Raw genomic sequence first — 17,393 nt, 5'->3', positions numbered from 1 at the left:
ATATTATGTGCCATTCAGCGGTGTAGTTATATATGTTCTAAAGTCCTTTTTGGCGTGTATTAGTGGCAAAAGAATATATATTATTTGCCGTTCGGCGGTGCAGTTATATGTTCTAAAGACTTTTTGGGCGTGTATTAGTGGCACAAAAAATAGTATTTGCAGTTGTGTGGTGAAGTGAGAAAATTGCTTCCTTTTTGGCGTGTATTAGTGGCAAAAAAAAATATATTTGCCGTTCAGAGGTGCAGTTACATGTTCTAAAGCACTTTTTTTCGTGTATAACTGGCACTAAAAAAAATATTTGCCGTTGTGTGGTGAAGTGAGAAAATTACAGCCTTTTTTGGCGTATATTAGTGTAAAAAAAAATATATTTGTCGTTCAGTGGTGCAGTTACATGTTCTAAAGCACTTTTTTGTGTGTATAAGTGGCACAATTTTTTTTTGCCGTTGTGTGGTGAAGTGAGAAAATTGCAGCCCTTTTTGGCGTGTATTAGTGGCAAAAAATATATATTTGTCGTTTAGCGGTGCAGTTATATGTTCTAAAGCCCTTTTTTGCATGTTTTAGTGGAAAAAAATAAGGGCCTATTTGCCGTTCAGCATTGTAGTTATTTGTTCTAAAGCACTTTTTGGCGTATATTAATGGCAAAAAATATATATATTATTTGCCGTTCAGCGGTGCAGTTATATGTTCTAAAACCTTTTGTGGCATGTATAAGTGGAAAAAAATAAGAGCCTATTTGCCTTTTAGCGTTGCAGTTATATGTTCTAAAGCTCTTTTTGGTGTGTACTAGTGGGGAAAAAAGGGCTTTTTGGGGGTGTTTTAATTTAATTTTTATTTATTTATTTGATCTAACAGTATTTCAGACAGAGAAGTGCCAGACCCTGCACAGGGGAGTGGCAGAGGCCTAAATGTTTCTGGCGCAGGTACAGGTCGCAGCAGAGTAAGCGGGCATGGCAGCAGGAGTCACAGCGAGAGGCCTGAGCTTCCGGTGTTATCTAGAGGTCGTGTCTTGACCAGCAACCCAGTGGCTCTTGAATGGTTGACTCGGTCATCCACTTCATCCCAAGTGACATCAGACACCCCCAGCCAAGAGTTGGTTGGTTCGTCAGACACAACCATAGGCGTCGCTACATGGCCCTCCCCGCTGATTCCCCTTTAAAACGCTGGGCGCCGCCGCTAGTACAGTCAAGGCCGTCTTTAACGCGGGCAAAATGGGCCCAGTTGCTCCCCGTCGGCCACTGGTGACGTGGGGGCAGCGGCAGAAAACAGGGGGATGAGCACTTCCATTGTGTAAGCGCTCATCTCCATAGTCATCTGTATCGCCGTCCTCAGAACAGCGATATAGATGAAAGTGCTGCGGCGGGGCAGGGGAGGGAGAGGCGTTTTTGCTGTTCCCCTGCTAGGTTGCAGGCACTAGGTCTGCAGCCTATCAGAGGCCGGTGCAGGCGGCGCGATAACGTAATCGCGCCGCCTGAGCCGTGCAGCACAGGACACAGGCCGGAAGAGGCCTGCATCGCATTGCTGCCAGTCTGATGGAGGTAAGTATAAGTGTTATTTTTTTTTTATTGTACGACTACTGGCACATGGATGGGGGGCATCTATGGGGCACCTGTTACTGGCACATGATTGGGGGGCATCTATGGGGGCACTTGTTATTGTCACATGATTGGGGGCATCTATGGGGGTACTTGTTACTGGCACATGCTTGGTGGGTGTCTATGGGGGCACTTGTTACTGGCTCATGATTGGGGGGCAACTATGGAGGCACTTGTTACAGGCACATGATTTGGGGGCATCTATGGGGCAATTTCTTACTGGCACATTATAGGGGGGCATCTAGGGGGCACATCTTACTGGCACATGATTGAGGGGCATCTATGGGGGCACTTGTCATTGGCGCATGATTGGGGGCATCTATGGGGGCACCTGTTACTGGCGAATGATTGGGGGGAATCTATAGGGGCACTTGTTACTTGCACATGATTGGGGGGCATCTATGGGGGCACTTGTTACTGGCACATGATTGCAGGGCATCTATGAGGGTACTTGTTACTGGCACATGATTGGGGGCATCTATGGGGGCACTTGTTACTGGCACATGATTGGGGGCATCTATAAGGTTACTTGTTATTGGCACATGATTGGGGGCATTTATGGGGGTACTTGTTACTGGCACATGATTGGTGGGCATCGATGGGGGTACTTGTTACTAGCACATGATTGGGGGCATCTATGGGGTACTTGTTACTAGCACATGATGAGGAAGCATCTATGGGAGCACTTGTTACTGGCACATGTTTGGGGGCATCTATGGGGGCACATCTTACTGGCACATTATTGGGGGTACTGTGGGTGCATCTATGGGGGCACTTATTGGCACATTATTGGGGGCACTTTTTACTGGCACATTATTGGATGGAACTATGGGGGCATCCATGGGGTCACTTCATACTGGCACATTATTGGGGGCACTATGGGGAGATCTACTGAGGCCACAAAGAAGGGGTATTTTATATGGGGGGCTCTGTATAGGGGAATTTTACACTGGGCACATTATGGTGGGTACTATGGGGAAGGGGAGAGAGGAGTACTATGGGCTCATCTATAGGAGGCACTAAGAAGGGGAATTTTACACTTGCAAATTTTGGGGGACACTGAGGGTATCTACTGGGGCACTATATATGGGGCATTTTATACTGGTACATTATGGGGGGCACTAGGAAGAAGGGTGATAGGAGAACTATGGGGCATTTACTGGGGGCACTATATAACTTTATACTGGCACATTATGGGGGTACTATGGGGACATTAGCTCACCTGGGGCATTAAAAGGGGGTATTTTTTGCACTAGCACATTATAAGGAGAATTATTACTACTGGGGGGCATTATGATGGACTTTATTACTACTGGGGATTTATGGGGAACATGATTACTAGTATGGGCACTATTGTATGATAACTAGTATGAGCATTATTACTTCTGGGGCACAGTGGGGACATGTTTTGGGCACTGTAGGAGCACTATTACTACCATGTGTGCTCTAGCAGAGAATTATTCCTATTGGTGGGACTTTTGGAAGCACTATTACTGTGCGGGCACCTTGGCACAGTATCAGCTTACCACAATTATTTTTGGGGGACGTTATGTTTGCACTATTAGTGTCAGGGGCACTATTTGCTGGGCGCAGTTATTTTAGGGTACTGTGTGCCAATAATTATTAAAGGGCACTATCTGAATTGTACTACTATTATCAGGGGGTTTATCTGTTTCAGCAGTATAGTATTGGGGAGCAAAACATCGTTGCGCGCCCCTCCCCATGCCACCACGCCTAGAGAAAGAAGGCACGAGGACAGAGCACATCAGAACTGTAAGTACCTTTTCTGTCTGCGATGCACCCCTGACCAGCGCCCCCTGCGTTACATGCACCCCTTACCAGCACCCCCTGCATTACATGCACCTCTGATCAGCGCCCTCTGCGTTACATACACTCCTGACCAGCGCACCCTGCGTTACAAGCACCCCTGACCAGTGCACTCTGAGTTACATGCAACCCTGAACACCGAACTCTGTGTTACACACACCCCTGCCCGCCGCATTCTGCGTTACAAGCAGAATAAGTAGTATAAGGGTACTTTCACACTAGCGTTATTCTTTTCCAGTATTGAGTTCCGTCACAGGGGATCAATGCCAGAAAAAAAAGATCACTTTTCTGAATAAGCCTGTGAGCGTCTGTTCATTGGTCTTCTTTAGTGACATGTTTAACATATGGGATTATTTACACAGCCCTGGTTACGGAAATTTCACAGTAGAGTGCGCATGCGCCGGGAGCCTCGCCGGCGGTTAGGGTAGGAAAAAATTATGGGCCAGTGCGCAGGTGCGGTGATCGGATGGATGTTCTCAGCTGGACACCGGCTGACACTGCGCAGGCGCCGGGAGCCTCACCAGCGGTTAGGGAAGGGAAAAATTACATACGGGCCAGTGCTTTTTCCCTAACCTAACCGCTGGTGAGGCTCCCAGCACATGCACAGTGTAGGCCAGTGTCCAGCTGAGAACATCCATCCGATGAAAATTTACTTAATCCCCAAAAAAACTTTCCACTGCATTTCATTGCTGTGATTAAAGGACCTGCTGAGATCATTTCAGTAATCGTCTTGTTAACTCAGGTGAGAATGTTGACGAGCACAAGGCTGGAGATCATTATGTCAGGCTGATTGGGTTAAAATGGCAGACTTGACCTGTTAAAAGGAGGGTGACATCCTTGTTCTTCCATTGTTAACCATGGTGACTGCGTGCAGCCATCATTGCGTTGCATAAAAATGGCTTCACAGGCAAGGATATTGTGGCTACTAACATTGCACCTCAATCAACCATTTATAGGATCATCAAGAACTTCAAGGAAAGAGGTTAAATTCTTGTTAAGAAGGCTTCAGGGCGTCCAAGAGAGTCCAGCAAGCGCCAGGATCGTCTCCTAAAGAGGATTCAGCTGCGGGATCGGAGTGCCACCAGTGCAGAGCTTGCTCAGGAATGGCAGCAGGCAGGTGTGAGCGCATCTCCACGCACAGTGAGGTGAAGACTTTTGGAAGATGGCCTGGTGTCAAGAAGGGCAGCAAATAAGCCACTTCTCTCCCAAAAAAACATCAGGGACAGATTGATCTTCTGCAGAAAATATGGTGAATGGACTGCTGAGGACTGGGGCAAAGTCACATTCTCCTGATGAAGCCTCTTTCCGATTGTTTGGGGCATCAGGAAAAAGGCTTGTCCGGAGAAGAAAAAGTGAGCGCTACCATCAGTCCTGTGTCATGCCAACAGTAAAGCATCCTGAGACCATTCATGTGTGGGGTTGCTTCTCATCCAAGGGAGTGGGCTCACTCACAATTTTGCCCAAAAACACAGCCATGAATAAAGAATGGTACCAAAACACCCTCCAACAGCAACTTCTTCCAACAATCCAACAACAGTTTGGTGAAGAACAATGCATTTTCCAGCACGATGGAGCACCTATCCAGCACTTATGTCACATAAGGCAAAAGTGATAACTAAGTGGCACGGGGACCAAAACGTTGACATTTTGGGTCCATGGCCTGGATACTCCCCAGATCTTAATCCCATTGAGAACTTGTGGTCAATCCTCAAGAGGCGGGTGGACAAACAAAAACCCACAAATTCTGACAAACTCCAAGAAGTGATTATGAAAGAATGGGTTGCTATCAGTCAGGAATTGGCCCAGAAGTTGATTGAGAGCATGCCCAGTCCAATTGCAGAGGTCCTGAAAACAGAAGGGCCAACACTGCAAATACTGACTCTTTGCATAAATGTAATGTAATTGTCGATAAAAGCCTTTGAAATGTATGAAGTGCGTGTAATTATATTTTACTACATCACAGAAACAACTGAAACAAAGATCTAAAAGCAGTTTAGCAGCAAACTTTGTGAAAACGAATATTTGTGTCATTCTCAAATCTTTTGGCCACGACTGTATATTAAACCAGGAGTTTTTGAATGCCTCTGAGATAATGAACTAAAGAGCGCTAATGGTAGTCTGGTGATATACAGATGTGTTGAGGGTAGATCGTATTATAACTACATGGGTAGTGATGATGACTGGTGCTATAAGTAGGTGGACATGATAAAATCAAATGGCTGATGTGGATGTATTAATAGATAGTGGAATATGGAGTGGCTATATGACTGCATGAATTGGGAGTGTTACATTATGTACCCAACAGTATTTAGATGAAATGAAGAACCCAGGTGAATGATGTGATGGTATAGTGATATACTAATGCATAGAAGGTAGGCTATATAATGTGATGATGAATAATATTGTAGGTGAATGGATATGATAAATTGATTGGTGTAGTAGAATGAAATGATTATATAAAACCGGGGGAGGGGGGGGGGGGGGGTTAAAATGATTTGATATCTGCATGAGGAGGCTCTGTTTCTACATTTCAGGTATTAACACTTACCTTATCATACTTTTACAACACAGTCACCACTTTCGCAATGCGATGCGCCCCCATATGTAATACATTGTTAGTATTTTAATTGTTGCAGTAATTATCTGATCACTATGCCATACAATAACCCTGTTTGCTCTCTATATCCACACCTCCACGTGTCTGTGTGCACGTAGGAGCATTTTTATACATGTATACACATATATACACTCACCTAAAGAATTATTAGGAACACCTGTTCTATTTCTCATTAATGCGATTATCTAGTCAACCAATCACATGGCAGTTGCTTCAATGCATGTAGGGTTGTGGTCCTGGTCAAGACAATCTCCTGAACTCCAAACTGAATGTCAGAATGGGAAAGAAAGGTGATTTAAGCAATTTTGAGCGTGGCATGGTTGTTGGTGCCAGACGGGCCGGTCTAAGTATGTCACAATCTGCTCAGTTACTGGGATTTTCACGCACAACCATTTCTAGGGTTTACAAAGAATGGTGTGAAAAGGGAAAAACATCCAGTATGCGGCAGTCCTGTGGGCGAAAATGCCTTGTTGATGCTAGAGGTCAGAGGAGAATGGGCCGACTGATTCAAGCTGATAGAAGAGCAACGTTGACTGAAATAACCACTCGTTACAACCGAGGTATGCAGCAAAGCATTTGTGAAGCCACAACATGCAGAACCTTGAGGCGGACGGGCTACAACAGCAGAAGACCCCACCGGGTACCACTCATCTCCACTACAAATAGGAAAAAGAGGCTACAATTTGCACGAGCTCCCCAAAATTGGACTGTTGAAGACTGGAAAAATGTTGCCTGGTCTGATGAGTCTCGATTTCTGTTGAGACATTCAAATGGTAGAGTCCGAATTTGGCGTAAACAGAATGAGAACATGTATTCATAATGCCTTGTTACCACTGTGCAGGCTGGTGGTGTAATGGTGTGGGGGATGTTTTCTGGGCACACTTTAGGCCCCTTAGTGCCAATTGGCCATCGTTTAAATGGCCATCGTTTAAATGCCATGGGCTACCTGAGCATTGTTTCTGACCATGTCCATCCCTAGATAGGATTTTACTCATGATATATTTCAGAAACATAATTTTACCTTAAATTGAAGGACTTTTCGAAGGAATCCCCCTTTTTTATATATGTATCTGTTATTTTTTATATATGTATCCACGTGTACCTTACCCTACTATTATTGTCTCTTTATATATTACTAGTATAATACTATTTGTCCTAATTTATGGAATCTGATCACCTTTTAGACTTGAAAAAGGAGTGTTTTTCAACTCCGAAACGCGTTGTCACCTATATGTAAATAAAATAGAATCGCCTGTAATCACTCGAGGTCGTGGTTTTTGTGCCAAGAAGTACCAAAAATGGTGGACCCCTATCACTCCACACCCCTTTTACGATTAAAACTAATGGGAAGGAATAACCCTACATACCAAAAAGTGTTAAGAATAAATTAATACCTGCGGTTGCTCAAGAAGTGATAATACCCCCTGGGGTGCTATAAGAAACAATCTACCAGGGTTTTCCCTCTTGTAATTATTTGTGAGAAACCAGGTAAGTAAATAATTACCATCAGTTAAACAACATATACGCCTACACAAAAACAACAGACTGTATGATACTGTATCTCTCTTGTCCACTATAGCGCTATTAGACAAGTAGGTAATCAGCTGCCGTGTCAGGTATTCAACTGTGGATGCTGCTAGAGTGCTGCAAATTATGAGCATGAAATGGAAACTTATGGTAGTTAAGAAATCCCATTATCGAGTATTTCCACCCAAGGTACCTGCAAAGTTCCACCCCAAGGGAACTACTCGATAATGGGATTGCTTTTAACTATGTCTCCATTTCATTTCATCAGTTGCAACACTCTAGCAGCATCCACAGTAGAGTACTGACACAACACAGCGACTGATTATCTACTTGTCTAATAGTGCTATAGTGGACAAGAGATATTCAGAATCATACAGTCTGTTGTTTTTGTGTAGGCGTATATGTTGTTCAATTGATGGTAATTATTTATTTACCTGGTTTCTCACAAATATTTACAAGAGGGTACACCATGGGGGATTGTTTCTTATAACACTCAGGGGGGTATTATCACTTCTTGAGCAACCATAGGTATTAATTTATACTTGACACTTTTTGGTATATAGGGTTATTCCTTCCCATTAGTTTTAGTCAAGATTCTCAATAAAGATTAATTGTTTTAGCCTTTAATGTTCCTTTTGGCAGTGATAAGTAATTTTAGTGGTGGAGCGTAAACTGTACTATAATTTTTCGCAGTGATTTGTATCACTATCTACTGTACCTTAAAAGTAGATAAATTCAAATGTTAAAAATTGCTAATTTTTCAAAATTTTAGTAAATTTTGGCATTTTTTTATAAATAAAGGTGAATTATATTGACTACAATTTTTCACTATAATGAATTACAATGTGTCTCGAAAAAACTGTCTCAGAATGGCTTGGATAAGTAAAGTGGTCCTTAAGATGAAAAATGGCAAGGCCCTTAAGGTGTTAAGGGTGCACATCGATTTTAACGAGCACCTAATGTTAGATCTCCAGATGTCACTTGAAATGATACATATATGATAGACCGTAACACATTTTGAGTAAAGACTCTTTGCAAAGACTGGAAAATCTTTGATAGTTTACATTTACCAGCGACGCCTTTTATAACGTATCACGTTCTTATCCTTGTTGTATTTTCTGCCACTTCTCTTGCCCATTACATGGATCCCCTCCTGGTAAGTGCATCACACCCTCTCAGGTACTGGTGACAGAACCGCCTGACACTGTAATGTCATCTGCTTGGTGACTAGAAACACTGGATGCTTTCTTTTATGACAGTAAATCTTAAAAATGACATCTGATAATTGATTAAGAAGCCACTCCCGAATAGCAGCTGTTTTCAGTAGTAGGCCATGCTGCTAGTCATGCAGCCATGGTTTGAAGCCAAGACTGCACTAAGGATATAGACTTTTTTGGCACGGCTGCAGCTATAAACCGGCAGCCACATAAACGGGAGGTGGATTCGCCTTGGCCACCACAGTTTTTTTGTGCCAAATTCCACTGTCAAAGCTGCTGTGTGAATGGCCCCTAAGTATCTGTACTTAATCCTCCCAAGTGTCCAGAATTCAGTGGGACAGTTGGGTCAGCCCGGGGAACATGTCCTTTCTGCTGCAGCTCTGTCCCTGTAACTGCCACAGCTTCTAACAGAACACATGGCTCGTTGCAGTTGAAGATTTAAACTGAACATGTGCGACCACCTCAGTGAGGTGGACAACTAATGAGGAAAGGAACAAACAGCGGGTGGCGCTATACAGATACATTTTATTAAATAGCTCAGTGGCTATACAAAATTTTAAATTTCATGCAATTACAAAAGTATTCCGATCCAGGTGCCGGTTGGAAAATGTACAATCTGTTTTGTGACACAACACCTTAAATTGAATCTTAATGAAGGTTACCAAATTATACTAAAAGTAAATGAGATAATTAGTATTTATATGACTATAATCTATGACCAAAAAAACATGCAGAGGTAACAAAAAGCAGCACACTATTTGTGCAGGGTTTGCTCTCCTGAATGTAGGTTTCAGGACCTGCCTGCCTGAGACTACCTTGGCGCTGGTAGGCGGGCACAGATGTGTTTTGATCAAAATATTTTGTCTCAGATCTTATCATATCAGAATGAGGGCTTAGTCCATATATAATATTTGCATCTATTGTATTAGTGCATTCTTTTCTGTGATTTTTCTTTTATAAATGTAGCCATGCATATCCGCGTATTCATTTATCATATGGTGCAGGATTTGTTTTATTTTTTATCTTTCTCTGTGATTTGTGTATAATATATGATCAGCCATTCATTGTGGACCATCTAAGATAGGTTACTCCAAAGCAGACAATACCTAAGCAAAGCCTTTTTCCAAAATATTAAATGTATGTCGAAAGTAACGCCTGATAATCTTATAGGGGTATAGGTTGCTACAAAGAAGGATTACTAAATAGTTTTTGGGCTCTTTATTCCTCTAGTGTCCATCAAACAACTTCTCTAATGATAATCAATCTTTAAAGTGATTTTTCTGAGACACATTCATTCCAAGAACAAGGAACAGAGAAGATACTTAACAGAATCATACAAAGAAGTGAAGAGCTTAAGAGCGAAGTGAAAAGGGAAATAATTTACATCAAAAGTTAATCTGAGCCATGATTTTAATTAAGCACTAAATGAAAGGGTCTAATTACATCATCTGAAAATCGTCATGGCTGGCACAACTTTAATTACATAAAGTAAGAAAAAAATGTGGTTTATAGGAATATGCCCTCTTCTTGACATCATATACATAGAAATGCTTGCATATAGGATGCCTCACAGGGTTGCTGAAGCACAGAAGTCCTATGGGTACAGATGTTACCTGTGTTCCTGAGTGGTGGATATTTTCCTGAGATGATGCCCGGCTTCTACGTTTGGGAGGAGCTTTGGGTGCAGCACCCCTTTCGTCATCCGAGCTGTCCATGTCACCAGAGTACTGTGATCCCTTGGGTATAAGATAAGGGCTGCCTTTAGGGAGATAGCGGGTGCGAGTTAGTTGGGGATCTGGGATGGAACAATTTGTTTGTGATTCTGTTAAAGAAGGAAGGTCTGGAGGATCAGATGAGAAGGGTAAGAAAGGGAAAAATGGGCATTATTGAAGGTAGTTACAATGGAAAATATGTCTGATTTGGATTCTGATCTTTACGGTTATGCAAAGGCCAATGATGGCACAATCTACAGGACAACACACAAGTCTCACATTGTCACATTATGTACCTTTTCGTTATACAGACAAGTTAAATCTCATCTGAATGACGAAGAGACATAAGACTGCTTACAGTTTATAGATAGATAAACTTTTAGTAGACTGTTATATTGCTCCAACTATTAACATGTATCTACAGGATAGGTGATAAATGCAAGATCGGCGTTGCGTTGACCGATACCGGCATACCGCAGCTCAGCTACCATTCACTTGAATGAAAGCTGAGCTGAAGTATACCCTGGCATGGCCACTACACAGTGGATGGAATCTTCTGCTTCTGGCTTCAACACTGTATAACTTCCAACTGCCCAAAACAGTTAATTGGTGGGAATGACAGGTGTCGGACGGCCATCGATCTGATATTGATGACCTATCCTGAGGAGCTATGTATCCCATTGTAAATGATAAACCCCTGGCTGCCTGCAGGCACCGCTAGGGGGACCTAATGCATATAAATTTTTACAGCTACAGTAGAACTCATTAAGAGCTTTATAAATCTCTGATGCCTAAAGTATGGATTCCAGTTACTGCATAGTGTATGGATGTATTGGATTTTCTTTATTAGCTGGACCAACTGTGCAGTATATGTTGCTGTATATGATCACTTTCACTACAGATTTAGTGCTCAAGGGATGGAAGTTTTTGCTAACTTTTATTTTCCATTATATTTTTTGTGCATGATTATTAGAGATGAGCGAATCAAAGCTGACAAAGTTGAATTCGTTTCGAATTTCAGGAAAAATTTGATTTCGAACGAATGCGAATTTCCTCGCGCTTCATGGTAACGAATTACAATTTTTCCTAACAAGCTAGCCGGCTACAATGGCAGCTAAACACGTGTGAGGACATGGGGCAAGGAACTGTGGGAAGTCGGGATAACCCATAATGCCATGCATGCAGCCAATCAGCAGCCAGCCCGGTGATGTCACAGCCTTATAAATACAGCTGCCATCTTAGAGTCTGCCATTCACTATCGTACTTTGTTCAGGGACAGACATGTATGCAGGCGCTAGGGAGAGTGAAATAAAAACAAATTGTAAAAAAAAAAAAGGAAAGAAGCGATTTACTAGTGCAGGGAAAGGATAGTGACCCTGTCATTGGGGCACTCTGTGGTCTCCTCATGCTGCTTCCACCTCACCACTATGTCATAGGTCCACTCTGTGGACTTCTCATACTGTTCCCACCCTCCCCACTTCTTGACTGGTCCACTATTTTGGCTTTCGGCCTGGCTGACATCATCATTTATTTGTCCTTTATTCTGATCTGTCAGAAGGAAGGAAAAATGAGACGCACAACGGATCCTGTCTGTATACCAGCTGTAAGGCCTGTATGGTTCCATCAGAATGGGCTTATGATTTGGTAGCCAAAAGCAGAAGTGGGTACAAAACACAGAAGACATGTAAATATTCCATTCATGTGTCCTAGATCCATTCACATGTTTTAGATCCACTCCTGTTTTTTTTTTGGGCATTAGCAATACTGATGGATTATTGAGCAAATGCTGACAGAGTGAAGGCGTATGCACCACAGAAAGGATCCGTTTTTTGTGGGTTATTGTTCTGACGGATCAGAGGAAGGGCAAATTAATCAGTGACGTCAGCACAAACTTACTGCTAACACCCTCTCCACTCTGTCAGGGGGGCTCTACCTGTATAAGCGTTTAGAACAGGTTCTGTAGACATCTATCTGTAATCAGCTGATGAGGGTGTAAAAGGAGTGCGCTTCTTGTTTACACTAATATTGACCTGTAAGGCTGAGTTAATACTTAAGTTATTTGGTCGGTTTTGGCCCCATGACTGCCCAAATAAGTGAAGTGTGCAGTGTGATTGTAATAGCGACGCCTGTCATCTGCATGTCATACTCACTGACAGTATTATTTTACTACCACAGCAGACTCCCTATGCGTGTTACTGCCAGGCACAGTGTTCTATACCCATATAAAAGCTCTATGCAGCCCGGAAAAATGCACTTTAACCTTCTGTTGGCTGTTATATGGTCCCATAACTTGGAACCATCAGACATCCATATGTCGCAGTGTCATCTGCAACCACTTTTTTTATATGGTGTTTTGCCACTCAGTAATTTGCACTTTTGCATTTTTATATCTGTGGTTGCATTTATACATACAGAAATCAGTGAGGCATTGTACTCCTTTTTTCTACCGCCTTTTGTACATTGCATACTCCTAAACCCCCCCCCCCCCATGTCTCATTTGTGTTAACATACCTCCTCAGATGTAGCCATTTTTTATCTGTTGTCTCATGTCTTGTTTTTATGTATCATTAATTCAATAAAGGATTTATTTTTCATGATATACCCATTTAATCTCAGTTTATTCTTGTTGGTTGGTGTATTCATGTACACTGAGTGGGTTTTTACTTACTCTTTCAGGGTTTATTCAACATAGTATATTTAATTATCGTTTATGTGTATGTCTATGTTTTGTGTAACCTACTTGTAATATGCAGCCCGGAAATAGCAGTTTTTATCGCGATTCACTGCAAATATATTCGGATCGAAGCAAATTTTTTAGGAAAATTCGGCGAACCAGCCGAATCAAATTTGGGAGAAATTTGCTCATCTCTAATGATTATGGAGGCTGCCAGCTTGCATGAGCTGCTGTTAATAGCATTTAAAGAGGTTGCACCATGAAAAATATTCTACAGTTTTCAAACCATCACCTGGGTCTGAATACTTTTGTAATTAGTTAGAGTTATTCATAAAAAAAATATCAGTATAGCGCCACCTGCAGTTTTTTTTTGTCATTGTATTTCTTTGACCTGCTCATTAAGAAGGCTGCACATGCTCAGTTTCATCGTTCAACTGCCTCCTGAGCTGTGATAGGGAGAGCATGGACATGCCCCCTGAGCTGCAGCAGAAAAGACCCTCCCCTTGAGCTGTCAGCTTGATATAAATCTAGCAGAGCAATGAATGGGGAGATCTCTGGATCCATATAAGGTACAGGGCTGGTTCTAGCTTTGTTAGAAAGAGATTGGCATGTACCATATGATGTCTGTTTTTTTTTTTTACATCAGTCATGGGATAACCCCTTTAAATGTTCACTGACTTCAATGGAAGAGTTTTCTGGGCATGCTCTGTGACCAGTGACAGATTTATCATTTCTGGGGCCGTGTTGCACCACTAAACTTCACCCAGTTGCGCCACTAAGCTCTGCCAATATTGGCCTACTAAGCCCCACTCTCAGCTTAGCAGTGCAGCTGTGGCATTTCTGCTATATCTTACAGCTGGGAAGAGCCCCCCGGGCCCTGTGCTACTTAACTGGCAGTAAAGGCAGTATGTCCCCCCCATATTTTTTTATATATTTTTTTTCCAATCCCTTTTGCCAAGCAGTGGGCGCTCTGATCTCTATGGGCACCACGAATTTGCTTGGTTTGTGTAGTGGTAAAGTTCACCACTCTCTGTGATTTGAGTAGAAGTCATTGTACATGGAGGGGGAGTTGACCATCACCTATTGTGAATGGTGGATCCCGTGTTATCTATATAGAAATTATATCTGTCATTGTAATCCTGCTTGTGGTGACAATGAGATTACTTTTGACCAGCGATCTCCACAGAACAGCGTTAGTCTATTGCTACAGTGGCCAGTAGAAAAACAGCAAGATTTTAAGAAGCTTTTTAAAATATAAATGTGACGTAGAAGATTAAAAATAACACTAAAATTATTTTAAAATATATTCAATATAAAAACATGATTCAAATTATAGGGTATTTTCTACACTTTCAGAGTAGAAAATGCTGTTCAGTTTATGTATTTTGTGTATTACAGAGCCCTCTGGCTGTGTGGTTCTGAACATGAACACAACATACTGTATTGCGACAAGGTCAAGATGATGTTTAACAGAAGCTAGGGGCTTGTACTTACTGGACCTCCGGATGTTTTCCAGACTACGGCGTCGAGAGTTCATTGTCAAACGGACTTCAGTACTGAACTCCTGCTCTGGGTTGGGGGTATTTTGGCCTTGCTCCTGGAGTAGCCGGTGGAACACTGAAGCCAGCTCAGCTTCGGCAATGAGTGAATTTTTTCGAGCCACGTCTCTGCCAGTGCTGGTGTACTCAGAAAACGACTGTGGAACAAGACGTCATGAGAAATATCAAAGTTTAGTTTAGCCTCTTGGATACTTGAGTACAAAACACAGAGGTGGCTTTGTTTGCCCACCCTTCATACACTACCCAACCACCATGCGAATCAATTTGTATATTACGTAAAAAGTGATAGCACCTCAACCCACAAGATACCTGGAAAACATCTGGTTCTAGAGATGGAGAAAGCTGCACCGATTGTCTGCGTGACTGAGCTGAATACTCAGAATCATTGTCAAAGTCATATGGGTGAACTGACAGCAGACGCTTGGTCTTGCGCATCTTCAGGAGAGAAAATCAACGAACAGTGAAGTCATAAGAGCAGAAAAATCAGCTTTGTACAAGAAGGATGCAGACATACATCATTCCAGATATGGAGTACTGCAGAGTGGGGTTTCCATCATGATCTAAACACCACAGCTCACTGTATATATGTTAGAAAATAATGTAATTATTTGATGCTACAGTCAGTCATTTAAAGGGGTTTTCCAGCCTTACTATGGTTCTAACCAGGGGCGTAGCTAAAGGCTTTTTGGCAAGGAGCAGGGGTTCACCTAGCCTTTCTGCTGCCTGAGGCAAATATTGAAACGCCCCCCCCCCCATGCCAATTTCTCAACCTGTCATTAGTAGTAGTGGCCAGGTTTCACCGCCTGAGGCAGTCGCCTCACCTGGCCAAATTGGAGGTGCACCCCTGCCAACAGACAGAGAAAAAATTTAATGTAGAACCAGCACTGGATGCTAAAATGTTTGCTATGCTTTAATAGAGCAGAAAACAGCACCATGGTGTGAATACGGTCCTGGCAATTGCTCCCAAATAATGTGTTTCAGACTATATCAGTCCTTATTTATAATGGAAGTGAATATGTCACTGCATATGTTACATACCTCATACAGTCCTACCCTTATAGAGAGGGATGTGTCCAACGTATAAAAGACAAAAAACCAAAATATCTGAGAAATCAGCACATACAGTACAGACCAAAAGTTTGGACACACCTTCTCATTCAAAGAGTTTTCTTTATTTTCATGACTATGAAAATTGTAGATTCACACTGAAGGTATCAAAACTATGAATTAACACATGTGGAATTATATACATAACAAAAAGGTGTGAAACAACTGAAAATATGTCATATTCTAGGTTCTTCAAAGTAGCCACCTTTTGCTTTGATTACTGCTTTGCACACTCTTGGCATTCTCTTGATGAGCTTCAAGAGGTAGTCACCTGAAATGGTCTTCCAACAATCTTGAAGGAGTTCCCAGAGATGCTTAGCACTTGTCGGCCCTTTTGCCTTCACTCTGCGGTCCAGCTCTCCCCAAACCATCTCGATTGGGTTCAAGTCCGGTGACTGTGGAGGCCAGGTCATCTGGCGCAGCACCCCATCACTCTCCTTCATGGTCAAATGGCCCTTACACAGCCTGGAGGTGTGTTTGGGGTCATTGTCCTGTTGAAAAATAAATGGTCCAACTAAACTCAAACCGGATGGAATAGCATGCCGCTGCAAGATGCTGTGGTAGCCATGCTGGTTCAGTATGGCTTCAATTTTGAATAAATCCCCAACAGTGTCACCAGCAAAGCACCCCCACACCATCAAACCTCCTCCTCCATGCTTCACGGTGGGAACCAGGCATGTTGAGTCCATCCGTTTACCTTTTCTGCGTCGCCCAAAGACACAGTGGTTGGAACCAAAGATCTCAAATTTGGACTCATCAGACCAAAGCACAGATCTCCACTGGTCTAATGTCCATTTCTTGTGTTCTTTAGCCCAAACAAGTCTCTTCTGCTTGTTGCCTGTCCTTAGCAGTGGTTTTCTAGCAGATATTCTACCATGAAGGCCTGATTCACACAGTCTCCTTTTAACAGTTGTTCTAGAGATGTATCTGCTGATAGAACTCTGTGTGGCATTGACCTGGTCTTTAATCTGAGCTGCTGTTAACCTGCGATTTCTGAGGCTGGTGACTCGGATGAACTTATCCTCCGCAGCAGAGGTGACTCTTGGTCTTCCTTTCCTGGGGCGGTCCGCATGTGAGCCAGTTTCTTTGTAGTGCTTGATGGTTTTTGTGACTGCACTTGGGGACACTTTCAAAGTTTTCCCAATTTTTCGGACTGACTGACCTTCATTTCCTAAAGTAATGATGGCCACTCGTTTTTCTTTACTTAGCTGCTTTTTTTCTTGCCATAATACAAATTCTAACAGTCTAATCAGTAGGACTATCAGCTGTGTATCCACCTGACTTCTCCACAACGCAACTGATGGTCCCAACCCCATTTATAAGGCAAGAAATCCCACTTATTAAACCTGACAGGGCACACCTGTGAAGTGAAAACCATTTCAGGTGACTACCTCTTGAAGCTCATCAAGAGAATGCCAAGAGTGTGCAAAGCAGTAATCAATGCAAAAGGTGGCTACTTTGAAGAACCTAGAATATGACATATTTTCAGTTGTTTCACTTTTTTTGTTATGTATATAATTCCACATGTGTTAATTCACAGTTTTGACGCCTTCAGTGTGAA

General features: G+C 42.5%; 1 protein-coding gene across 9 annotated transcripts in view; it reads right to left on the bottom strand.

The window, feature by feature from the left end:
- Positions 1-17,393, bottom strand: part of MLPH (melanophilin) — an 86,299-nt gene that overhangs the window by 15,672 nt on the left and 53,234 nt on the right. For 6 of the 9 annotated variants that reach the window (XM_044304081.1, XM_044304083.1, XM_044304087.1 and 3 more), the window contains exons 7-9: positions 15,035-15,160; positions 14,661-14,862; positions 10,394-10,620 (exon numbers count right to left, since the gene is read on the bottom strand). In XM_044304081.1, coding sequence (XP_044160016.1) covers positions 10,394-10,620; positions 14,661-14,862; positions 15,035-15,160 — 555 coding nt within the window. The remainder of the gene's footprint in view (positions 1-10,393; positions 10,621-14,660; positions 14,863-15,034; positions 15,161-17,393) is intronic. The other 3 variants (XM_044304084.1, XM_044304090.1, XM_044304086.1) reach the window with 2 other exon arrangements.

This window comes from Bufo gargarizans, chromosome 8 (genome assembly GCF_014858855.1).
Source record: "Bufo gargarizans isolate SCDJY-AF-19 chromosome 8, ASM1485885v1, whole genome shotgun sequence".
Taxonomy (NCBI): domain Eukaryota; kingdom Metazoa; phylum Chordata; class Amphibia; order Anura; family Bufonidae; genus Bufo; species Bufo gargarizans.
This window is presented reverse-complemented; position numbering and strand designations above follow the sequence as displayed.